Genomic DNA, 26,745 nt, shown 5'->3' with positions numbered 1-26,745 from the left:
AGGGCAGAGATTTGACTTTGTTTTCCAAGGAACAAAGATTGGAGGCATCTTCTTCTTCTTCTTTTTTTTAAAATTTATTTATTTGACAGAGATCACAAGTAGGCAGAGAGGCAGGCAGGGATGGGGCGGCAGGCTCCCTGCCGAGCAGAGAGCCAGATGCGGGTCTCAATCCCAGGACCCTGAGATCATGACCTGAGCCAAAGGCAAAGGCTTAACCCACTGAGCCACCCAAGCACCCCGTGGAGGCAGCTTCTCTGCTCTGCAAGTCAATGGAATAACTGAAGGCTCTTAAGGCCGGTGGCAGTCCCCAGGGAGGCAAGGGCAGAAAACTGAAGTCCACTGTCCCGGGATGGTTTTTGTGAATCCCGGCTGGAAGTCGTCACAGCAAGCAAGGTAAAGGACATCCAAAGTGATGGTGATGGGGTGATACTTGGCTTTTATTTTCTCCTAGTTTTTCTATCTTTTGTCGATTTTTTTGCAATGTTCATTAGTGAGTTTCATAACCAGAATACAATCTTAAATGTAGAATTGTATTGCAAATGTGGGTGATCTGAGAGTAGATTACCTGGGTAGGGAGACACATTACTCAGTGTCAGCAGGGAGGCAATAGTTAGCATCAGCTTGTTTATCCTATGGGACATAGGACATATAAATTTTGGAGCAAGAGGAAGCGGTCTATGAAGATTCTGGAATATATGATTCAGTTGACCCTTGAACAACATGGGAATTAGGAGCACCGAATCCCTCCCACACACACAGTCAAAAATCTGCACATAATTTTTAATCCCCCCCCCAACTTAACTACTAATAACCCACTACTGAAGAGAAGCCTTAATGACAAGGTAAACAGTTGATGAACACATATTTTGCATTTAGATGTATTTGTATATTGTATTCTTACAATGAATTGAACTAGAGAAAATAAATTGTTATTAAGAAAATCATTCAAAGAGAACATATTTTTACAGTACCGTGCTGTTAAAAAAAAACAAGAAATCCAAATAAGAGTTATGACATGCACAGTTCTTCCCAGGGAAAGAAACTGGAAGAAGTAGGTGGGTTCTGGGTACTTTAGAAACCTGGGTTTTGATAATGATTTTGAGAGAGAGAGAATGATTCCCAAATCTGGATATGTACTTAAGCCATGGAAGATTCTAAGAACCTCAAACTTAGGGTCCAAAAATAAGGAATATCCAACATTACCATCTGCAAAGGCATCCTTATTAATAGGAGAACCAGCTTTATAGTCCAAAAATCACTGGTCAGCACCCAGAGCATAAACTACAACCACAGCCATTTGATTTTGGCCCTCATTTCCATTTTCATGTCCTGCTCCCCATAGGGGGCTAATCCTTGCAAACTACATTTCCCAGGTGCCCTCCCCAGGGAGCTTCCAGGTAGATTTAGCCAATAGGAGGTGTGAAGAGGAAATGGGCAAGTCAGAGGAAGGAAGAAGCCAGAGTATTTCTCCCCTTCCCTTTAGTCAGCTTCTGGCAGCAGCCCCAACTGAAACTACATCTCCTCCATGAGCCCACCTTCTGCCAGGACTCTTGAAAGTTATCTCTCCCCTCAGCCCCTCCATCCCTGGAGGTGGAAGAAGCTTCTTTCTTCGGCCAATCTCAAGTGTGTCATGCCATCCCCTATTTAGCTTTTCAGTTCTTCCAACACCTTAGTAACTGCTACCCTATATTAAATTCCTGTATTGAACGAGCTCTGCCACGAGCTCTGTTTCCTGCCTAGACCCTGCCTGATACAGTGTGCTAAAATAAACAATTAGCTTACATCACCCCAGACTCTCAGATGACTCAATTGAAAACAGCACTGAGGGGCTCCCGTTTGGCTCAGTCCGTAGAGTGCCTGCCTATAGCTCAGGTCATGATCCCAGGCTCCTGGGATCCCAGGCTTCTGCTCAGTGGGGAGCGTGCTTTTCCGTCTCCCTCTGGCCCTCCCTCCACTTGTGTGTGCCCTCTCTCTCTCTCTCTTTCTCTCACTCTTTCTCAAATACATAAAAATCTTAAAAAATAAATAAAACAGCACTGAAAACTTCCACTTAGCTTATACTGATAGAATCAATCAGAATTGCTCTACAGACCCCAAAACGCTGTTATTTTCTTAGATAATTAATACAGGTCAATTTTTAAAAAAGATTTTATCATTTATTTGACAGAGAGAGAGAGATCACAAGTAGATAGAGAGGCAGACAGAGAGAGAGAGGGGGAAGCAGGCTCCCCGCTAAGTAGAGAGCCCAATGTGGGGCTCGATCCCAGGACCCTGAGATCATGACCTGAGCCAAAGGCAGAGGCTTACCCTACTGAGCCACCCAGGTATCCCAGGTAAATTATTTCTACGAAAGTTAAAAAGATGACCCAAATTAAAAATTACTGCTTACCCATAATTCAAACACCCTGAGATAATATCCCCATTAGCAATCTGTTATATTTACTTCCAGCTTATTATGCCATTGCATATGCACCTTGCCATATATCATTAATTCAAAACATAATTTGTATTCATGCACATACGCTTTTAGAAATATCTATAGATTTCTATGAATATGAATCTCAAAACTCTCTACGATCTAAGTTCTTTATATTTTAGTAACATTCATCTTCACTTGAAATTATATTCTTTTCCATAGCAACAAATATACGTCAATAGCAAGTTAAACAGCAGCACCAAATTCAAACGCATCATTTGCCATCATCTGGATAGACAGTGATTTATCCCCTCAATGCTCATTGCTGGACATTTAGATGTTTTCCACTGTTATTCATACTGCTGTGATAGGCATCCTCATGGGTAAATCTTTTAATCCTTTCTGCAAACTTTCCTGGGATAAAAGTAGAATTGCTGGGGATATGAGCATATACGCTTTGAAGGTCACATACACACAAGGCTAAATTGTCCTCTGGAAAGCTGTAAAGATAGTGATTTTTGGATGTGTTGTGTACTTTTAATTGTGTTAATATCAGGTAGTATTGGTAAATGTCCTGACAACCAAGACTCCCTCATTCCATAGCAATTATTACAACTGGCTTATTATAATTGTGCTTAAACAAATGGTCCCAGTGAAAATGGTTTCCTGAGACTCCACTGAAATGCTGACATAATCACAGAGATTGAGGCACGGATCTTGTCCTGCTCAAGTTTTATGTCAGATCAAGGGGACAACTTGACTTTGCTGCTATGAGTTGTTCAGCACCAACACCAGTCCATACAAATTCTCTTTTAGAGGCAACTCTCAATAGAGGCAAGATTTGGGGTCATATTTGGACAGTATCATATTTGCTTCCCGGGTGTGGGGGGGTGAAACTTGAGACATTTAAGAGAGTGATGTGTACGTAACTGTGACTTCAAGCAGCATCTCAACTGCGTATTTTCAAATTATCTGGCAGGGAAATTTGAGTGTGTTTGGTTTTATCTTTGTAAGTATTTTTAATTCACAATATGCTTTAAGAAAGTTACTTTGGTCCTGCAAGGAATAGTTAATGAGGTGCTCAGAAAAAGAGAAGGATCAGGAAAAGGTAACCTTGACTTCAAATGTTTGATTTCAACATGACCAATCTCATTGTTTTCACTGCAAAATGCACCAAGATGGATGTCACTTGATATTGGTCACCCAAGAGAGGAAGGAAAGGGAAGGGAAAAGAGGACAAGTTAAAATAATTCTTGATCTATTGACTGCCTTGGCACACCCAAGGAAGGACATATTTCAGATAGAAATCTTATGGTTGTAGGTAACAGAAAATCCAGTTCAAGCTGGCTTAAATAATAAGAGAGAAGTTCATGAAAAGTCTAGAGATGCTTGATTAGTTCAACAAGGCACCACGGGACAAGTTTTTCTTTGACTCTCTTCTCTGCCTTCCCCCACATCTTCAGCTGGAGGCTGGCAACCCTCATGGGCACAAAATGGCTGCCAGCAACTCCCAGGGATATCTGCTTCTCCAATTATAGTCAATGAGGAAAGAAGACTTCTCTGCCTGTGGTTCCTCAAAAGATCTAGGAATCATGCTTTCTAGAAACCCCTGGCAAATGCTTGCTTGCATCTCATTTGCCCAAACAACATCATAAAGACCATTCCTAAACCAGTCACTGTGATGGGAGATGGGCTGCACTGTTTGACTGCAGTCACTCCGAACAACCCAGCTGTTGGTCCCATGACTATCCACCATGGTGCAAGTGCCCCCAGGGGAGAGTAGCAAATGGTCTAATGAGGGAACTAGTATCAAGGCGGAGGCTGAAGAGATCCTGGGGTGTGAGGAAAGCAAATGTCCATCATGTAGAAGTTCTAGAAAGTACTCCTGGAGATCCTTACCTGCTTCCTTGGGGGTCTGTCGCCGCCCCCACTTCACCCATCCCTCAAGGTCCAAACTGACAGGTGTGTCATTAATTTTCAGCCAAGGGGTTGAAACACCCGGGAGTATTAAGATATATCACCTGTAATTCATGGTTAAGAATACCCACGGAGATAAAGTTGATACATGATCCCACTGTTTCGTATCTAGTTGAGCTTATTTGAGGCTATCCTGGATGCTTTTTTGGTACCTTAGAGTGGAAGAGAAGAGAGGCATGACTAGCATTTTGGGGGATTGCCAGAGACTCTCCATCCCCCCCCTTTTTTTTTTAAGATTTTATTTATTTATATATTTGGAGAGAGAGAACATGCACACGTGAACGGGCAGAGGAGCAGAGAGAAAGAGAGGGAGAGAGAGAATCTCAAGCAGATTCTGTACTGAGTGCAGAGCCTGACAGGGGCTCGATCTCACACCCTAGATCATGATCTGAACCAAAATCAGGAGTCAGATCCTTAACCTACTGAGTCACCCAGGTGCCCCGAGACTCTCCATTCTTCATCTATCCGCCTGGCACAGGACGTGTGCTGGGTGACCCAGGAGAAAAGCAGCTGGGGATCAGGCAGGCCAGAAACAGTCCCTTCGCCCCAGCTCCAGATGCCCACTCTCCACCGCGCCACACTGCCACACACGCCAGCCGCCTCCCACGCAGCTGCGCGCCTCCCCTTCCACGTTCCATGTAAAATCCCCAGAGCAGCAGACATCACCGCCCAGTTTCATTTCCAGAGAAAGCGGGTGATGAGAGCTGCTGGGTGATGAGAGCCTCCCCAGAGGCGTCAGGTGCCACACTGTGATTTCCGTCGGGTGAGCACACTGCCGGTCCTCACTCTGCTGTTGGGAAAATACTCTCCACACAGCCCTACCAGTCGGCCTTTGCCAAACTTCACTTGGTCACTGAAAGGTTTTTTGTAATCTTTTCTCTTTGTTTATCACATAGCCCAGCAATGCTCGTTGCAGAGCACTAGGAATTTCACATAAGCTTAGGAAAAGTAAAATAAGATTCGCCATAATCCCACCCTCAGAGAGACTCCCTTCATTGGTGTGTGTGGGGGGGTAATGGCTTTCCGCACCTTTGGAGATGTGCACATGCACACAGATCATTTAAAAAAAAAAAAAAGCAGAATTTTGTGATACATTGCAACATGACTTCCCGCTCGAAGAACTGAGACATCTCCGTATGACAGTAAATACATTCCCATCACTGTATTGTCACCCCATTTAATTGCTGCATACTATTCCACTGTTTACATGCACCATAATTATTTAGCCTGTCTTCTGTTGGGAAGACATATGGGTGGCTTCCAAGAGTTTGCTCTCACAAGCAGCCTCCCGGTGAACAATTCTGTTGATGGATCTCCGTGTCCACGCAGGGATATTCCCATAGGATGCCTGGCAGCAGAAGGATCGTTAGATCCGGAGGCAAGCACGCCATCGCAGCATTTAGTATGCACGGACGAATCGCCCTTCACAAAAGTCACTGCAATGCATTCTCCCACCAGCTTCCTCTGAAAGCGCCCATTTCCCCATAATTTCTTGAGATTTCCTTTGATTAAAAAAAAATTAGTACTGCTGGAATCCATTTCAAGACAGGGTAATCCAGATAATGGTCTTATTATTGTTTCGCAGAGCCAGGGCTGAGAAAAGTGGCTTTTATATTATAATACAGTTAATTTAACTCTCTTCTTTACATTGACCTGGTATCAACCTCTGAGTAATGAATTTAAGTCTTGTGAGGTCTCCCTCATGGCGAGGCAAGGCAAGGCAAATGAATAGTGGAGAGGGAGGGAAAAACCACGAACCACCACCTTTTTTTTTTTTTTTTAAAAGATTTTATTTATTTATTTGTCAGAGAGAGAGCGAGTGAGAGCGAGCACAGGCATACAGAGTGGAAGGCAGAGTCAGAGGGAGAAGCAGGCTCCCTGCGGAGCAAGGAGCCTGATGTGGGACTCGATCCCAGGACGCTGGGATCATGACCTGAGCCGAAGGCAGCTGCTTAACCAACTGAGCCACCCAGGCGTCCCGATAATTTACTCCTTAAGCCCTGCTTGGGGATGGCAAGGGGAAAAAAGTGCCTGGGCATATCTACATTGACAAGATTCCGCTTTCCAAATCGGCTGCCTATGCCACCAACAACGATTATTTTTTTTTACATGATTGTTAAACGTTTTTATTTTTTTACTATGTTCATTTAGCCAGCATACAGTGAGTACATCGTAAGTTTCTGATGTAATGTTCAACGATTCATTAGTTGCATATAACACCCAGTGCTCATCACAGCATATAAGGAGTAGAGCAGAGGACCACAGAGGAAAGGAGGGAAAATTGGGTGGGCAGAAATCAGAGCGGGGAGACAAACCATGAAAGACTCTGGACTCCGGGAAACAAACTGAGAGTTACAGAAGGGAGGGGGCCGGGGGGATGGGGTAACCGGGTGATGGGTATCAAGGAGCGCATGTGTTGTGACCAACAACGACTACTAACATTTAGTTCTTCGCTTTATTTTGAGTATGATGCTAATGAGAGCCTCCATGTATCAGATGCTTGCTATGAGTCAGGAATGTGGCAATGAATTTACTTGTCACAACAACGTAAAAATTACTCCTCCATTCTGTGGAAGAAACTGAGGCCCAGAGATGTCGAGTAATTTGTCCGAGATCACACAGCCAGCCACAAGACAGAACTAGGGTCAGAGCTCGGGTCTGTCTCCAAAGCTCTTGCTAGTTCCACTGTGTACGTGGCCCCTCTTGGTGTAGAGAAGGTCACTGTGCCACCCAGCACCCCTTCAACCTGGTCAGAGATCTCAGATGAACGCACGGGCTTCCTGAAGCCCGGCTCTGTTTGTAAGGGTTATACTAACACTTTTATCTTTTACTTCTTGCCTTCCCATCAGGTGCCAGACAAGCCAATGAGGAGCATCAAGTATATGGACAAGGAAATAATAAACCTCAAAAAAGACCTTGCACGAAGCCGGTGAGTGAGGCCATCAGGGAATAACGGGGGGGGGGGGGGGGCGGGTCCTTCCAAGTTCTTGCTGAGCCCCAAGCCTAAATGTTCAGCAGAAGACTTGCAGGAGAGTAGCCCTCGGCTGGAATTTTTGGGGAGTGCCTACACTGGGCTGATGGCTGCACCTCTGCTCATGTCAGTCCCTGCCTAGAATTTCCTTCTGCTTTCCTTCCTAGACCTGAATCCAACTCGGGAGAGCTCCCAGTGCTCCAGAAAAATCTCTCCTTTCTACTTTAGGCCACAGCATGGTAGCCCAGAGTCAGACAACCTTCCCGAGTGTCTGTGTTCTCGCCTGTAAAATTAATAGAATATGTGATCGCCAGAAGGTCCGGATGAAATAATGTATATAAAGCGCCCCCTTGCGTAGCCTTAAACCAGAGCCGTCCCTTTCCATCGCCCGCCCTCTGCCACCGCACTGCCCAGCCCCTTCCTGTACTGACAGTGTGGACCAGCCGAGGTCCAGGACCGTATCTTCGTCATCTCTGGGTGGTGAGCTGAGCTCTTTCTCTCTCTCGCCCCTTAACTCTGTTCTGGGACCTAGAATGTTCCAAGGTGGGGACATACATGGGACTGTTGGCAAAGCACTTGGAGACAGAGTAAGGGACAGAGACTCTCACAAGGATGTGTGAAGAGGGGGTCATACAGGCATAGTGGACAGCCCGTCTCTCTTACTTGTCTCCCATTCTGAGCCAGACCACAGACAGTCAGGGTGACACATTTCCTTGTTTCATCTCCCTCCTCTGAAAACGTCGGTCTCCACTGCCCGCCTGCGTCTCCACACTTTCCCCAGCGTGCAGCACAGCCGACGAGACTGGATGGCTGAGCCCGGCAGGAGCCTGGCAGTGTGGGCATGGACGGTGGGCAGGAGGAACGGCACGAAGGGACAAAGGCAGGTATCGCCACTCTCTGCACAGCAGAAAAGTAATGCGAGTTGTGCATGGGATTTCAAATTTTTGAGCAGCCACACTGTTTTTAAAAAAGCAAAAAGAAACAGGCGATAGTCCTTCTAATACCGTATTCTATTTGCCCCAAGATAGCCAAAGCGTTCTCATTTCTCATGCTGTCGATATAAAAAATATTAATGAACTACTATATTCCATTTTCATACAAGAAGAAAAGTGACAAAATGATGCAAAGAGAGAAGTGATGAATTTATGTGTAGGGCCATGTCCGTTTGAACCCCACAAATTCCAAGCACTCCGTGGTTGTTTCAGAATGAATTGTGTTGCCCCCCCACCCCAATTCATATGTTGCAGCCCTAACCCCCAATGACTGTATTTGGAGACAAGATCACTAAAGAGGTAATTAGGTTAAGTGGGGTCACAGAGATGGGCTCCTCATTCGTCAGGACTGGTGTCCTTATTAGAAGAGGAAGGAATATCAGGAAAGTAGTGTCCACAACCCAAGGAAGAAGCCCTCAGGAGAAACCAATCCTACCGACACCTTGATCTTGAGTTTCCAGGCTCCAAAACAGAAAAAATAAATGTCTGTTTTTAACGTCCCTCAGTCCGTGACATTCTATGATGACAGCCCAAGCAGACTCACTGAACAGTCAATATTGAGATAATCCTGCAGAGAATGTCACCAGCTCAAGAGGTGATGGACCCCAGTCTCAGACCTCACGGGGAGTTGAGCTCAAGGACAGCATATGAATGAACTTGGGCCTCAGAATTGAGGGCTGAGATCCACAAGGACTCGTCTGTTAGTGGTGGACATATTGGCCTCTACGGTGTTTGAACCCAGGCTAGAGGGCTTTTGAGACTGATGCCTTGGGAAACTTGGGGCCCCAAGGGAATGGTGAGAGGTAACGTCAGGAAGTCAAGAGTCTCCTGAATGGGGAGAGCATCTGTGACAGGCAGCAAAGAAAGAGAATCACATACAGAGGATAAGCGCCTCAGCAGGGATCTGGACTCTGACCCACGGTCACGACTGGAGGATATTCAGGCTCCAGAAGGAATCAGGCAATGCAGCACAGAATTTGGATCAGAAGCAAGGTTCGAAATACAGAACCACCGTACGTCATGGGTGTCAATGAATCACATCAGACCCTGGCCATACAACCATTATGACCGGGTTGGTTCTTACCAGCTAATTATGATCAGCCTTAATGTAGATGATTCTAACCCAAACCACCAGCTGCAAGTGCCTACCAGTATCTCTAGAGTCTGAGAAATGACAGTTTCTACAATCATCTGTATCCTGTAGACAGACAGTTGATCACTAAAGGTACCACCAGATGGCTTGATCTATGTAAGTTCCAGCTACTGAGACTTGATCCAGACCAAGAAGGACCACAAGCCGTGTCGAGCCAGCTTGTAACCCAAACAGGGCGCTAAGTGTTCAGGAAATTTGCAAACCCGTTATTAAACACAGCTATGGTTAAAAATTATATAAACTTACAATTAAATACATCATATTAAAACAAAGGTCACGAAGACCCCCAAACCCATCACTTCCTGATGGTTCTGTACATTTCACTGCTACGTGTACTCCTGACGTTATTTCTGGCTACGGCACCGGTGGGCGCGCCGCGTAACAAGAAATCCTATAAATGACTTCCCAGCTCCGTGTTTACGGACATCACATTGGAGGCTCAGAATCAGCCCCCGGGGAAATACTGATGGCACAGAAATCCACAAACGCCACAAATCAGGGTTTATTTGTCCCCCCTCACCCAGAGAGAGGATCCTTAAGCATTCTCCCGCCTATCCCTGGGGACAGGTCCCCCGAAAATGACCCGGGTTGAATTTTCTATTAATCCAGCAGCATATAGGGGTTTCGTCAAAAGGTGATGAAGACAGTGGCTTTCCTGCCACACTTGAACTGGCAAGCTGAGCCTGTCACTCCAGCCAGACACATTTACCACGGCTCTGAGACTCGCTAGGATTGAACGTCCTCATTGGACAGGCTTAGCCTGTCCACCTGCAGGACATGAAAGAGAATGGGGAAGAGGCCAGGCAGAAAAGCCACGAGCAAGAAAACGAGAAACGACAATAAAACGTTCCATCTGGCCACACTCCCGGATCCCACTGACATTTAAGGCAACAGCATGCCCCCTTCAGTGGGAAACACCCTGCTTTGCTGGGGAAATCATCTCTCCGAGAGACACAAACCCAGCATGCCCATCTCCCAGGACTAAATGAGGCGAATTATTAGCAAAGGAGATGTTGTCTTTTCCACTTACTGTGTTTCAGACCAGCTTCGCCTCCTATTAGACGTCAGCTCACCATGAACCAAACACCTTGACTACCTCTTAGATTTTATTTAATACTTCAGCCCTCTTATAATTCAGCTGCACCATCCCCAGTTTCATGGCCAGTTTAACATGACGCTAAAAAGAATAAAAGTCTAACTGCTTTCCTGCTCACCCGCTCCGCCAGACGTCTGTGGCACGAGGCAACACGCTAAGCGCTTACATGCTGCATCCTAGTGGAAGTCGACAACCTGGAGCACCGGCCTGCACATGCCCCGTTCTTGGGTGACTCGCGCAGCCAATGGCATATCTTCTTCCAAAGCTGCTGGCGCTTTTTATTGTGAGAGTTTTAAGTAAAATAAACAACTCTGCAACTAACACGTTGACCTGAAGCCAGGAGTTGCCCATGGCGAAGTTTAGTTGGGTATACAGGCAATAGCAAATAAATGGTGATAAATCACTCCCCTCCCCATGAGCCCCTGCAGACCCCAGCAGGGCACAGATTACAAAAGTGTTTTTGAGGCTTGAGATGCTGTTTTCTAGCTGCACTTGGCAGATGGCTGAAGCAAGGCTGTTAGAAATAACAAAGGTGGGGGTGCCTGGGTGGCTCAGTAGGTTAAGGCCTCTGCCTTCAGCTCAGGTCATGATCCCGGGGTCCTGGGATCAAGCCCCACATCGGGCTTTCTGCTCAGCCTGCTTCCTCCTCTCTCTCTCTCTCTGGCTGCTGCTCTTAAAAAAACAAAAAGAACAAAGGTGGAATTTTGGCAAAGGAAGAAACTTTTTTTTTTTTTTTTTTGTATGAGGTCAGGCACTTCTTGGTTTCTCCTTAGTTTTCTGTGCTCATTTTCTTCAACAAATATTGAATATCAGGTACTTCCATATGTAACCAGACATCACCGCATACAGTGGAGTCATGGCAGTGAACGCAACGGTCAAAATTCCTGTCCTCGGTGAATAAGGGGCAATGATGTGCCTTAAAATGGGGCAAAGACAGCAAACAAGTTATCAAGTGCTTAAACAGGATTTGGGGGGTGTGTTGGCTATATATTATGAGAATATAAAACAAGGTGTTGGGGCGCCTAGGTTGTTCAGTGGGTTAAGCCTCTGCCTTCGGCTCAGGTCATGATCTCAGGGTCCTGGGATGGAGTCCCGCATCGGGTTCTCTGCTCAGCGGGGAGCCTGCTTCCTCCTCTCTCTCTGCCTGCCTCTCTGTCTACTTGTGATCTCTATCAAATAAATATACAAAATCTTAAAACAACAACAACAACAAGATGTTGGGCATAGCATGGCGATGGAGAGAAAGCTTCTACTTGAGCGAGAGTGAGCAGAGGAGGCCGTTCTGTAAAGGGGGTCTTGGGCTGACATCTGTACGATGAGAGAGAGAGAAAGAACCATTCCCATAAAGATACAGGAGGAAGAGAGGTAGAAGACCACGGGTGGATTCCAGACGACAGTAAGGGGATGTGTGCCAAGGCTGGAACAAGCTGGAAGTGTTGGAGAAGCAGAGAAAAATCCAGAGGGGCTGGAGCTGAGTGAGAGAGGGTGAGAGAAGCAGTGAATGACCTTGGAGAGATGGGCCTCGGGCTTCATACATAGGCCATGGTGAGCATTTGAGTCTTGGCCTAAATGTAATGAGAACCCACTGAATGGCCCTGAACAAGAGAAGATTATGATCTGATTATTTATTTATTTATTTATTATTTATTTTTAAAAGATTTTATATATTTATTTGACAGACAGAGATCACAAGTAGGCAGAGAGGCAGGCAGAGAGAGAGGAGGAAGCAGGGTCCCTGCTGAGCAGAGAACCCGACGCGGGGCTCGATCCCAGGACCCTGAGATCCTGACCTGAGCTGAAGGCAGAGGCTTCAACCCACTGAGCCACCCAGGCGCCCCTATGATCTGATGTTTCAGAAAACATTCCATCCACTACGTAGGGCCCAGCTGAAGGGTTGTAAGAGTTGACAATGGCCTGGCAGACAAATAGCAGTGAACTGGAGGGAAGTGGATGGATTCAGGATTTATTTGGAGCCCGGGACTGGATAATGGATCAGATGTGAGCGACAAAGGAAGAGCTGGGTCAAGGTGTTCCAATGACTTGTTTACATCTCTGCCTCCCTCACTAGGACGTAAGATCTATCATAGTCTACACTATACACGTCTGCTGTCATGGTCCCCAAGTAAAGGTTTGTTGATGGGATGAATTAATTCTTTATGAGCTGACAGTGTTCAATAAGGGATATTCATTTTGAGATATGGTTTGTGTCTGAGTTGGTAGGTACAGTAAGTCACCCAACTTTTTTTTTTTTTCTGAAACAAGAAGAGATGAGACTAATAATTTAATTGAAAGTTAGATCCAGGATGATAGCTCTGTGGCTGACATACCCCCACTTCTCTCTCCTGTGTCCAACCAAGGCAGACATTGCTAGTGGATCACAGCATTCTTCATTTGAGCCCAGATTTGGTTTTGAAAATCCTTGCAACCCAGCACCCCAGACAAGCAGCCCTACTGATTAGCGTTGCTACCCAGAACGTAATTTATTTGTCATCTCTAAACTAAAAGATTCAAAAGGAGGCTTTGGTGTCTATAATGACACCTTGTTGATTCGATTTGAGGGTTGGCACAGAAGAGACCAACAGGAGGAACAGACCTCACTCAAATCCCTTTATGGATGAGGCTGATTTTTTTTTTTAAAGATTTTATTTATTTATTTGAGAGAGAGACAGTGAGAGAGAACATGAGAGGGGAGAAAGTCAGAGGGAGAAGCAGACTCTCCAAGGAGCAGGGAGCCCGATGTGGGACTCGATCCCAGGACTCTGGGATCATGACCTGAGCTGAAGGCAGTCACTTAACCAACTGAGCCACCCAGGCGCCCTGAGGCTGATTTTTAATCAGGGAACCTAAATAGTATGAAGAATTATTGTTGACCTCAGACGTCCACTGACGGACGGCTCTCAGTAACTTCGGCATCTCACCATTCAACACCCAGGACTTCCATGTCCAGAACCTGGAACTCAGAACTTCTTCGTTTAGAAGTTCTGATTCTTCCCCTGACCCCTCCCCCTGACTTGAGACTTACCTCAAAGCCCCAGAATTATTCAAGATCATGGATTTATATGCAGGTCAATGTCTTGGATGTAGGCAAAGTTAAGGCTTCTGAACTGCACCTCATGAATCATTCAAAGAAGACCTTAGTCCTCCCCCCCATGTCCCCTCACCCCCACACCCTGCAGCCAGCGCGTGGATATTAGTGAGTCCCCGACCTGTTCCATAAAGGCAAGCACTTGGCCCCACATCCTTAGGCCAGAACTGATAAAAGAAAAAAAAAAAAAAGCCGCATACCCAACGGGTAGGTCACTGCTGTGGGCTGGAGGAACCTGGCTCAAGTTAATTGCATTTTTATCATCTTGAATGTGACCCAGAGGCCCTGCCCATTTTTTTCTCTGTTACTGATGTCTTCGTGTCTCTTTGACACGTCTAGTTAACCATAGTTCCAGGGCAAATTTTCTTTGCTTTTCTTGTGCTGCTCTCCACTGAGGGTAAATATCTTTTTAATTCTTTGTCTTGGGGCTAGGGCTACCTCAGAGGATCCCACATAAAAAAGAATTTGACTATAAGACCATGTTTTCAAATTTAAGTATCCAAATATCTTGAACCCTTGGTTACATAAAGGTTTGCACAAAACCTTGTTTTCTGAAATTATTTCCCTGATGGCTGGCAAGGTGCTCAGTCTTCTAGCTAGGCTTGGAGGGCTTACAATCAGTAAGATCAATTACAATAATACAATCAGAAAATCCATCAGCTTTGGAGTCAGTGGTGGGTTCAAATCCCAGCTCTACCAGTTATTAGCTAAGTGGCCATGAATACATCAATTCATTTTTCTAGACCTCGGTTGCTTTACCTGTGGTATGGGGTACAGGGCTAACAAGACCTACTTCACGTTTGCGAGAGCAGATATGGGTGAGGAATGTCAGAATAAACCAGTAAAGGGTAGTCTTGGTTTTTCAGCTGGTTTTGTGAAATCATCGTAATACAGACCAAAAAAAAAAAAAAAAAAAAAAAAAAAAGACATCCCAGTCTTGTCTTCCTTGTCCACGGAGTGACCCTGCTCTGGTCATTTTACCTCCCCCAACCTCAGTTTCTCATCTGTAGGATGAATCCATGCCTCCTTCCAAATATTTCTTTGATGAGGACAAAAGGAGACGACACGTATCAGATCTCCTGTTGTACTTCACTCCCTCCCTTTGCCCTTCTAATGCTCTAAGAACAGAGATGAGACCAGGGAATTCAAAGGCACCACATATAAGCCACGTCGTGATGAACAAACTGCCCAATTTCTCGGAGCCCCAGAGTGGGCATTGCATAAATACTTCCCCCCTCTCGTAGGGCTCCTGTGAGGATTAAATGAGTTCATACATGGGAAACACTTAGAGCAGTGCCTGTCACTTACCCATGGTAAGTGCTTGATAAACGGTAGCGGTATATGTTACATCACCCATGTACCCTGAATAACTGTGACTGCCCAATTTCTCAGAGCGCCAGAGTGGGCATTGCATATGTTATAATACGATCATGATCTCATGGATTCCTCCCAGTCCCCAGTCAGGGGGCTCCAGGCCGAGCTCAGCATGACATGAGGAACATCACACCCAAGCCCAGGTTCTGAACCTTGGAGGGTCGGGTTTTAGGGAGAGCTGGAGCAAATATGATTGGGGATGAGGGGAGTCAAGATGGACAGTTCATAAGTGGAGACTGCAAATTAGCGGTTAGTACTGGATTTCCATATTAATTTTAAATCTCTTCCTATGGGGATTGTTGAACAAGCCATTACTCTAATGGATGTAACCACAGGCTACATAATAAAGCACTCATCCACCACTTAGAGCAGACGCTGCATGCATTAAGCCCTGTAACTTTTTTGGAAATTTTTATTGAAATATGACATAATACAGGAAAGCACACAAATCATTAAGCCTCCAGCTCAACAGACTTTCACAAAGCGAACACACCCAGGTTACCCACACCCACCTTAAGGAAAGGAACATTACCAAGGGCCCCCAGAAAGCCTCCTCGTGTCCCCTCCAGTCACTAACTACCCTACCCTGCCTCCCACAGTCACCATCCTGACTTCTAAGACGGAGATCAGCTGATCCTGTTTTGAACTTTACATGAAGGAAATTGTATATACTTGGCACTCTCACAGCATCTGGTTGCTTCCACTCAACATGATTCTGAGTTTTATCCCCACTGTCTCACAAAGAAATATGGATAGAGTCTGCGCACGCTCTCTCTCTCAATTTCTATCTAGTTTCCATCCTGTGAAGATAGCACGGTGTATCCATTTCAGTGCTGATGGACACTTGGGTGGTTTCCACTTTGAGACTATTATGAACAGAGCTGCGACGAACATTCTTATACATGTGTTTCACTGAACAGGTGTATTTCTGGTGAGAATATACCTAAAAGTGGAATTGTGGGCTCACAGAGCTGGCATATGGTCAGCTTTAGAAGACACGTCCTAAATCCCAAGCCCTGTATTTTAAAGAACTTTAAAAAAATACACAAATAAGTCAATCCTGAAACACTAGAAAACACAAGCCAGTAGACATAAATAAGTAATAGAATCATGCACACACATGATTACATCACTGAAGAACGATTATTCATATTCTGGCCTATCCACTTCCAATATTTCTCTATATGGACATGTAATTTTTATAAGGGAAAAGAACCATTCCGCATATACCATTTGGTAACCTGATTTTTTATTTAGCAACAGATTATGAACAACTTCTAAGTCAACACATACACATGTCCAACTTCATTTTTTAAGCTTTTTAGTATGAAAATAAGCTTTTTAGTATAAAAATGTTTAAATAGCCATAAAGGCAGACAGAATAATATAATTAACCTCTAAGATCAATAGCCATCAACTCATAGCCAATTTTTTTCATTTATATATCATCTTCCCTCATTATTCTGAAGTATGTTATTTTATCTGTAAATATTTAAATGACTATCTCAAGAAGGACTCTTTTTTTTTTAAAAGATTTTATTTATTTATTTGACAGAGAGAGAGATCACAAGTAGGCAGAGAGGCAGGCAAAGAGAGAGGGGGAGGCAGGCTTCCTGCTGAGCAGAGAGCCCAATGTGGGGCTTGATCCCAGGACCCTGGGATCATGACCTGAGCCAAAGGCAGAGGCTTTAAACCCACTGAGCCACCCAGGCACCCTGAGAAGGACTCTTCTTTAAAACCACAACCACAATAACATCACTGCATCAAAAAAACAGCAATCATTCTTCAATATCAAATATCCACTCAAGCGTACCAACCATCTTAATGGCTGTATAATATTCCATTGTAAGAATATAGCATAATTTATCCAACCCATTTCCTGCTGCTGGACTTCGATGTTTTCCATTTGTTCCCATTATATAAACAATGCTGAGATGGATATATTCAGAGTTAGATCATTGTTACTTTAGTTCCTTAGGATAAACTCTTTTTTTTTTTTTTTTTTTTTTTTTTTTGACAGGCAGAGATCACAAGTAGGCAGGGAGGCAGGCAGATAGAGAGAGAGCTAGAAGCAGGATCCCTGCTGAGCAGAGAGCCCAATGCAGGGCTTGATCCCAGGACCCCGGGATCATGACCCGAGCCGAAAGCAGAGGCTTTTTTTTTTTTTTATTTTAAAGAGAGATCACAAGTAGGCAGAGAGGCAGGCAGAGAGAGGGGCGGGGGAAGCAGGCTCCCCGCTAAGCAGAGAGCCCGATGTGGGGCTCGATCCCAGAACCCTGAGACCATGACCTGAGCTGAAGGCAGAGGCTTTAACCCACTGAGCCACCCAGGCGCCCCCTTTAGGATAAACTCTTAAAGCATGCCAGCAGCTTTGAGGTTCTGGACCCTTCACAGAAGTCATTACACTTAGAATGTGTTTCAGTTGCTAAAAAGTAGCTAACTCGGGAATGTTTGATACATAATGAGCTCCTCTTAAGAAATGAGAGAAACGCAAGAACTACAGGGTAAGAGGGTGAAAATATGAGACATGGCTCTGCCCGTTTTCCCTTTAGCATCGTCTCCAGCAGCCAATAACAGCAGTTTATGGAAAGCACAATGAAAACGTAAAGTATTCGTGAAATATGACCCCCCCTAAATTTACTGGCCACATCCAGCTGAGCCACAGGCAGAGCCAGCCTGCATCAGTGAGGTCATTTCCCAGCCCCGGGATTCTTCACATAAAATACTTGTCCTACTTAGCACTTCCTGTAATCCCAGCCCCCACCTCCCGGAAGTGACGGTTCACATTAGATGAACCAGACTGTTTGTGCCCAGATAAGCCTATTCCCGGGGGCTATATTCCATTCACCCTTTGCGATGCAAGTGAAAACTTCCAATTTTCCGGAAACAGACTATAGCCTCCGACCACGTCTCTGCCTGGGTCTTTTCTCTTAGTGTTTATTGACATGCTGCAGTCATGATTTCACTTAAAAGTGAAAGAAGACAAAATTGCATTAAAAAGCCAGAAACAGGTTTGCCAAGTTCATCGCAGAACACCTGAACAGTGCTTGGGCGCAGCACTTGGGATGCTTGACCCAAAACCACGAGAGAGCCCACTGTGAGAAAAGTGACACTCTGTCATTCGTCCAACCCACAACCCACAGGAGCACAACACAATAACAATAATAAAAAATAGCAGGCAGCTTAAACCCTGTTATTCCAAAATTAATGCTTGTAAATATATTTCCACAGGTATTAATTTACTCATGACTCTATTCCAGAAGTGGATAAGAACAAGAAACATCTTTAAAACTGGTTTCCCGGGCACCCACCCTTCACCTGATCTAATGTACCGACAGATAGTTTAGGGCTTCGTGACTTTTGGAGCCTGCGGAAATCCTGGCTTGGCCCCCGATAAGGTGTTTATATATGGGCAAGTGACCTAATCTTGGAGTCTCATTGACCTCATCTGTAAAATGAGGAGAATAATGAAATCTCCTTCCGAGGGCAGTTATGAAAATAAAATGAGTCAAAATGCACATGTCTGGCACTTGGATTGCTTAAGTGTTAAATACACAATACAACCAGAAAAGCCACTACTCCTGATGGCCAGTGTGTATCCCTCATCCAGACTGCGTGACCACTGTTTAGGTCAGACTTTCTGATCACCTGTGAGGGGACCCGGAAATGTCTCATTCCCGTCCGATTGGAAACCCAGGTGCTGGAGAGCATGCAACTTGTAAGAAATTAAGGATGCTATAGTTTACTCTTAACCTTGAGAGAAAAAGAGCTACCTGGATCCCTTTTGGACACTGTTTTTAAAAGATTTTATTTATTTATTTGAGAGAGAGAGACAGTGAGAGAGAGCATCAGCGAGGAGAAGGTCAGAGGGAGAAGCAGACTCCCTATGGAGCTGGGAGCCCGATGCGGGACTCGATCCCGGGACTCCGGGATCATGACCTGAGCCGAAGGCAGTCGTCCAACCAACTGAGCCACCCAGGCGTCCCTTGGACACTGTTTTTAAGATAACATTGGTCAGCACATAGAAAGCACTTAGAATAGAGTCGCCACAGTAAGCGTTGGCTCTTATCGTTATTAGCGTTTTTCCTATTACTATTACTTTGATTGGAAGTGGAGTAAGCTGCTTGAATGAGTGGAAAGAGAAAAGGATGGATAACAACCGAACCAGCCTACGTCCCTCCTCCACACCCACAAATCCCATCCTCAAGAGCAAAATAAGTTACAATATCATCAGACCCTGTTTTGTAATACAAAAGAGGCTACAGATTTAAGTCCCACTTCTTTTATTTTTCCAGTTAGCCATCACAGGAGGTGTCTCAGGAAGTCAAGTGTCTGCTCTGGGAGCTTCACTTTCCCTCTTTGGGTTGTCTAACAAACAGAGATTTACTGGTTACCTCTGGATACCCAGAGGAGAAGCAAGCTAGGCTCACTGCATCCTCTGCTGCCATTGCTCTTTGCTACCACAAGGTGTCGTTGTAGAGAATGGGTCCTCCAATACCTCACAGACCATACTGGCCATTCTTTGCTGACATCTCTCTGATCCCATCACCATAGCTCTCAAAACCCACCGGGTTTCATTAGACTCCTTGTCCCAATCAGTTTACCTACTCATGGAAGGTTACCTTTAGGGACTCTAAGATGCTCTATTCCTGTTCAATATTAAGGAACCTGCCCAAGTGTCTGACTAAAGCCATTTTCAGGCCCTTTTTTGGGAAAAAAAAAATTTACAGAGAGAATACAATTTTTTCCCTATGGAGGAGCCCAGATACGTCATATAAATCATCTTCATATATGGCCAAAGAGGTGAAGTGAAATGTTTCTCCAAAATCAAACCCCACCACAGCCACACCTTGTCATACACCACAAGATAAGGGGGGCTCCTTAGAAAATTACCCGGACTTCATCCTCTCAAAATTTCCCACAAAAAACAAGAACAAAGTCACCAAGAATGCTCACAGCAGCACTTTCCTGCCCTGAGCTGAAAAAATCCAGGACAGCCACATCAAACAGCCTGAGAAGTGTCTAATGATGTTCCAGCAAGTTCTCGCAGGGTGTGTCTAAGGCAGACAAAAAGTTTGAGGGTCAGGGATTTCTGAATGTCTTGGTGCTGCTCTGTCAGTCCCATGGGGGCCGTTTAATGGCCTGGCCCTTCAGCACCTCTAACTGCATGTTTAGCTTTAGGAATCATTCTGGGTCAGTTAGCTCCCAACAAGAGTTTCCTGGCAGCATATGGCTGCAAAATTGAAGAAATCAATCAGAACATTATTTTGCAAGATAATTCTCTCCCCCTCATCTTTTTTTTGTTTGTTTGTTTTTGAGAGAGAAGGAGAGAGAGCACAAGCAGGGGAGGGGCAGAGGGAGAGACTCTTAAGCAGGCTGCACACTTAGCATGGAGGGCTGGATGCAGGGCTCGATCTCATGACCCTGAGATCATGACCTGAGTCAAAATCAAAAGTTGGGTGCTTAATTGACTGAGTCAGCCAGGAACCCCTTGCAAGATAATTCTTTAAATAAGAAGAGCTTTTGCAAGAGTCTATTCAATAAAGTAAGATCCAAACAACCACGTACAGCAGGACTCTGAATCCCCATCCCTGCCCTGAGACAGCCCAAAGTGCACGGTAACTGCAAAGCAACCCTTAGATCCTGTGGACTTTACCTGAAGGTCTTCTTCAGGGGCTCAGGGACTCGCAGGGAGGCAGTATATGTTCAGAGCAGGTTCTGCCCCCTTGAACAATTCCAGGGGCACCATTCACAATGTGTGCTCTGGGGGGAATGGTGCCCCCAAAATACCATTTGTAGAATACAATGTTGATAATGCCCCTGGGGTTGTACAATTGAGCAGCTCTTTATTGGTAGTCATAGTTAAAAATAAGAGTTTAAAGAGCTCTCAGGGCTTGGGGGAGGAAGTATGTGTATGGATTGAAAGAGAGAGAGAGAGAGAATGAACCACAGAGCAGATTATTGGTAAAAGTGTCTCTGGTGGTTCACAGACTAGATACAGCCTTAAAAAGGAGTCTGTTCGGGCTCATGTACCTTTACCTGCAATACGCTTGGAGGTCTTTGAGTTTGTACTTACTGGGAGTGTTTGGCCTAGAAAAGTGAATAGGAAAAGGCCAAATAAAACAGAAAGAGGGAGCAGGGGGAGGTAGAGAAAATATTATGCACATGGTCACAGTCAGGACAGGACCTGGAAGGCTGGGTGACTACAGATATCCCTTACCAAGTTCCTGCTCTGTGTCAGGCACCAGACTATGACTTGAGGTCAGGTTGTCTCAAAGGTGAGGGGAAGATGAGAGATGACAGCTTAACTCTGGGGACCAAACAGTGACGGGAACAGCAGCACCCCTGCAGCACCACGCCTCAGACCCACGCCCTTGTCCTGCTTAGTGGAACAGCCGCTGTGAATTCCTGAGGAGTGTTCCCTGTCTCCAGCAAGTCAACCCCACCATCCATCAGGCAGGAGAACGTGGGTCCAGAGATGGCAGGCAGGTGGTCTTGTGCTTTATTCCATTGTCTGGGGTTTGTTTCGAATTATACGCCCGGAGGGCTCTGGAGATGGCTGGTGTGTTCTAGAAAAAGCCTCTCTCTGCCTGCTAATGCATTTTTTATGTGCAGGCTGGCAGGTCCATGAAGAACCATCACCCCGTCCCATTTAGTCATTAAGCACAATGCATTACCTGTTGTGTATTGTGGGGTCGGGTAGGGTCTGCATTCCTTGGGGGAAAAAAAAAAAAAGTCAACCAGTTTATCTCCGAACTGAAAGCAGACCGAACTCCCTCCAGAGGCTGTGCCCAGCTTCTGCCTTCTCGGCGCCTGTGTGCCAACAGGGCAGCAGGACAGCACAGCAGTCTAGACAGTCTAGACAGACCAGACCGAGACTGCCACCTTCTTGTAGGGCGACTTTAGGCCAGTGGCTTCCATTTCTGTGAGACTCAGTTTCCCCATCTTCAAAATGATAGTGCCGGCCTCGTAGGGCTACTGAAGGATGCGGTGCGCTAACACGGGTTAGGCTCAAGGACCCAGTATGACCCTTAGAAAGTGCTCTGGACCTCATGGCTGGCATTCCGATGATTTGCCAAGCCTTAGTCCTCCCCAAGGTTCTGGCCCTCAAGGATATTTAACTTCTTCTGCCCTCCCCCTCCAAAAGCCGTAATTCGCTTCTAAATGCGAGGAGCCCAACAGACAAGAAGGAAGGTGGGGAGGTGACAGGAGCGGGACGAGGCACATTAGACTCCGGCACATGCACACTTACCCACATTCCCGAACTCCTAATGGCAGTTGCCTAGAAACGGAGCTGCGGTGGGCTTCTGCTCCCTTCCAGAAATCACCCTAATTGGGATGCATGTAGAACTGTTTGTTGACACTTGGCAGGTTTTTCTTCTTCTTCTTCCAGAAGAGACGCAGTCCTCTCATGCAAATGCTCACCCACACTCATTAAAGAGTAGCCCTTGGTCAGGCACCTTTTAACCACACAGAAGCCGGTGGCGGGGGGCTGGGGGACAGCGTTGGTCCATGTCCTCTGACAAAACGGCCAGTTCAGGTCCCCCTCACCACATCTGCCTGTCAGGATGGGCACAGGGTCGGAGGCGACTTCCAGGGGCAGGACGGTGTGTGTGAGGGTACGTGTGCGTGAGCGGCGAGGTCACAGGAAACTTGCCAAGTCCAGAAAACTCAATCAAGGGACGACATGTGCATACTGTGTCACCTGATATTAGATGCTGGAGGTGCCTGCCTTTTGGGGATTTAAATACCACTTGTAGTCATTTGACACAGGTAGGTCGGAGACCACATTACAAGCTAAAGAAATAACTTTCCTGAGAGGCACACGGGGAGCCTGTTTCATTTGTTCACTTCTTAGAACACAGCTATATTCTAGCTCCCAGTTGGAAAGAGTATATATATTTCAAAGGCATCCATTTATCTTTTTCCTGTTTGGATGATTCAGCTTCTGCACAGATGGTTCCAAACGCATGCTCCGTCCAAGGTGAACGTGCACAGACCCCGTCAGACTATGGCTGTGGTGGGGGGTTCGGTGCCAGAAAGCCGCCGTGTATTTAATTAGGTTCTGAAATGCAAGAATTTCAAGTGATTTAGTTATTCATGCAATCGGTATTTTATGAGGATTTCCTTTGTGCTGGTTCTGGGGTGGGGGGAGAGGAGATTTAGAAATTGGCCCTGCCCTCGGGGAGCTCAGTCTGGTTGGTAGGGCGGGAAGAGGAAGCGCGTGGGCAGACAGGTCAGTCAGCAGCTCAGGGAGCCTAACACAGCCTGGGAAAAGCAGAGGTGACTTCTGGGGTGGGATGGGGTCACCTGAGCAAGTTCTGAAGGATAAAGTAAAATTAGCCATGTGAAGAAGAAGGAAAGAGCATTCCAGGCAGGGGAGCGTATGAGCAAAGGCACTGAGGTGGAGAAGAGCATGGTCTTGCAGCTTGGTAAGACTAGAGAGGCACTTGACAAGGAAGAAGCCAAGGAACCCGGACGAATCCAGATCATGCAGAGCCACAGGGGACTACCCTGGGAAGTCTGGAGATGATACACAATATTGGGAAGGGCAGAGGTGGGGAAGAGGTCCAAGGCAGGGAGGCCAGTGAAGAGGGAGGGGCAGATATCCAGAGGAGACAAGATGGCAGCCGGATTTCAGAGAATGGCGACTGGGAGGGAAGACTTTGGTACTCAGTGCCACAGAGGGGTAGAGCCCTGAGACAGAGCAGTGAGGACAGAAGGGGGTCACTGAGGTTTTGGCCCTGAGCCAAAACCAAGAGTCGGTGGCTCAACTGACTGAGCTACCCAGGAGCCCCAGAGCCTCACTGGAGGGCTTAGAACAGCAGAGCGGTGCACTTTTCACAAGGTGCCCATCCTCACATCAACGAAGTTGGGTCTGTGCTCCAGGGAGGACCAAAATGGCAGAGGAGCAGAGCTAAGAAGCAAAAACATTTTGGTCCTGCTGAGATTTTCAAACATCCAGCTAAACAGATCCTGCGTTGTGGCTCTTCGAGTGATGCCTGAGGTGACAGAGGGTTTAGACACGCTGCATTGGACAACTGGGAATCCAGAGACCCCATCATGGTCTTGGCTCTGCCTCAGACTTCCTCTCTGGGCCTGTTTCCTCATTTGCGAATCAAGGGTTTGGAGCTTCCCCAGCGGTCTTCTCACCTCCAGAATGTTCAGTCTAGCTTCTGACTCGGGGTAGAAGAATGATTCCCAAGGTCAAGCTGCAGACACCGGGAGTTAGGGTAGTTGGGGGGGGTGGCGGAGGAGTTCTGGCACCAGACACCAACTAGAATGCAAATTCTCTGAAGACAAAGGCCAAATAGCTTGATTCTGGCATCCTTCCTCAGCCCCACATGGCACCTTGTATACCGTCCATGTCCAAGAAGGATATCAGGAAGGAAACATAGAAATGGCATCGGTAAGCAGTGAAGGGATTTAGATTAGGTAAATACTCACTGACAGTCAGTTTGGGAGCCATGAAAAATGTTGCCTGAAAATGCCGGTCTCTAATTCTAGAGACAGAGAAGGAGAGAACTGACCTCCACCACGAAACAAATAATCCACAGGGCCCTTCTTCTTTTTTTAAACTCACTGATTCAGCTTGCCTTGTTTTATATTGGCCATCAAAAATAGTATTATATTCTTATCACGTGCCAAAGAATGGGAAGGGGGTGTGGAGGAGAGGTGGTGAGTGTGATACGGCGAAAGCCTTCGAGGAATTTCATTTCTGGAAGTGCGCTTAGCCCACACTCCGGAGACATTTTTGCACAGAGCTGCAGCTTCTTTGCAGCTCAGTTTCACTCCTCACCTCCTAGTCCATGCCTGTGTGTGTGTGTGTACATGTGGGCATATGCCCTACCCTGATGAGAGAGCCTGCTTTTCCAACCGCGGCCCTGGCAATTAGCAATCCTGAGATTAGGCGGGAAGGGCCAATCCTTCCTCTTCACAAAACTCTTCGGAATCTCCAGTTTCCAAACGCCACCTGTGCTTGCACGATCTCTTCTTTAAATGCCTTCATGTCTATTTCTTCATTTCTCAGCTTTCATAACAAGTCAGATAAGACAATATTATCTCAAGGAACAGGGGAGGAAGACGGGCGCAGGCCTCCACTCCGCCCCCGATGGGTAACCTTACCGCGAAGTCCCTGACCCCTCTCTGTCCTTCAAATTCCTTATGATGATGAAATACATGAAATACGCCTCCCGCAGCTTCTGCTCCCAGCTGAGCACAGAGCCTGAGGCAAGGCTTGATCTCAGGACCCATGAGATCATGACCTGAGCCAAAACCAAGAGTCGGTGGCTCAACTGACTGAGCCATCCAGGAGCTCCAGAGCCTAGCTTTTTATTTATTTTAATTTATTTAGTTTTTCAAAAGATTTTATTTATTTATTTGACAGACAGAGATCACAAGTAGGCAGAGAGGCAGGAGAGAGAGAAAGGGAAGCAGGCTCCCTGCTGAGCAGAGAGCCTGGTGCCCATATTGATCCCAGGACCCCGGGATCATGACCTGAGCCGAAGGCAGAGGCTTTAACTCACTCAGCCACCCAGGCACCCAAGCCTAGCTTTTAAACTGATGTTAATGTACATCCCACTTTCGCCTAAACCCATAGGTCTGATGTGAATTCATTGTTATCAGCAGTCACCCTCTGAAACACCCACATGTCTATGATATGGGTCCCTTAGATGATGCTTTCCATCTTTTTCCTCCTCCTCTTTGTCTTTCTCCTCTTCCCCTTCCACTTCCTTCATTTTTTTCCCTATTACTGAAGATCTGAGATAGAGATTAAATAAAAAACCCAGAAAAGAAAACCACTTAAAATAATTAGAAGGTTTCTGCATGTAATTTCTTATTCAGCAGAGCAGAGGTTAATTCCCGGGCCCTTTAGCTTAATAAATTTCATTACTTACATGATAACCAAGTGTTTTTGCCACCACCACTATGGGCAGGCGATTCTTGGACTTTTTTTTAATGAATTACTGCATAATGCAATTTACCAAATCCCAAAATAATTGCAGTCTAATTACACTGTTCTTGCCACCACCCTCAAAGCACAGAACCTCCTAAGCTTGCCACTTGAACCAAGTGCCACTTCCTAGAAGCCTGGCAGGGCTTAGAGCCAAACCAACCCCCCCCCCCCCCGGGCTGTGTGCACAGCAAGAGAGTTGTAACAGCAACCATTCATGGCTTTGACCATGACAATGGTGATGAAAACCATGATTGCTACCATTTACTGAATAGCTCCCAGGTTCCCGGCACTATGCTAACTGCTTCTCATGCACGGTCCTAGGCTGGGTATTCATTTATCCCAGTTATGCAGATGAGGAAAAGTGAGTCTGGGGGAGGAGACAATGACCCACCCACAGTCACAGACACTGAGACACAAGGAAACCATAACTAGTTTAAACTAGAACAGACCATTTCCCGAAACCAGTGCATGTTCCTCCTGCAACACTTTGGATCAAACCATCTGGGTTTAAATTCCAGAACCACCACTTACTGACCTTCGGTTAGACTATTTGACCCCTCTGAGCCTTAGTTTGCTCCTTGGCAAAATGGGGATAACTACCTAGTCCCTGGGGGTGTTGCGAGGATTCAAGGAGATGATGCGTGTTGGGGTCCCTTGTTCAGCACCTCGCTCGGATGCTTGCTGGGTACAGTCTTCCTCCTCCCCGAACCTAGCTGCTTCTCTT

General features: G+C 46.1%; 1 protein-coding gene across 3 annotated transcripts in view; it reads left to right on the top strand.

Annotated features, from left to right (window-relative positions):
* Window positions 1-26,745, top strand: part of CCDC60 (coiled-coil domain containing 60) — a 168,901-nt gene that overhangs the window by 66,227 nt on the left and 75,929 nt on the right. For all 3 annotated transcript variants that reach the window (XM_059140267.1, XM_059140266.1, XM_059140265.1), the window contains exon 2: window positions 7,243-7,322. In XM_059140267.1, the coding sequence (XP_058996250.1) occupies window positions 7,243-7,322 (80 nt within the window). The remainder of the gene's footprint in view (window positions 1-7,242; window positions 7,323-26,745) is intronic.

This window comes from Mustela lutreola, chromosome 11, assembly GCF_030435805.1.
Source record: "Mustela lutreola isolate mMusLut2 chromosome 11, mMusLut2.pri, whole genome shotgun sequence".
Taxonomy (NCBI): Eukaryota; Metazoa; Chordata; class Mammalia; order Carnivora; family Mustelidae; genus Mustela; species Mustela lutreola.
Note: the sequence above shows the minus strand (reverse complement) of the source record. Positions and strands in the feature narration are given on the sequence as shown.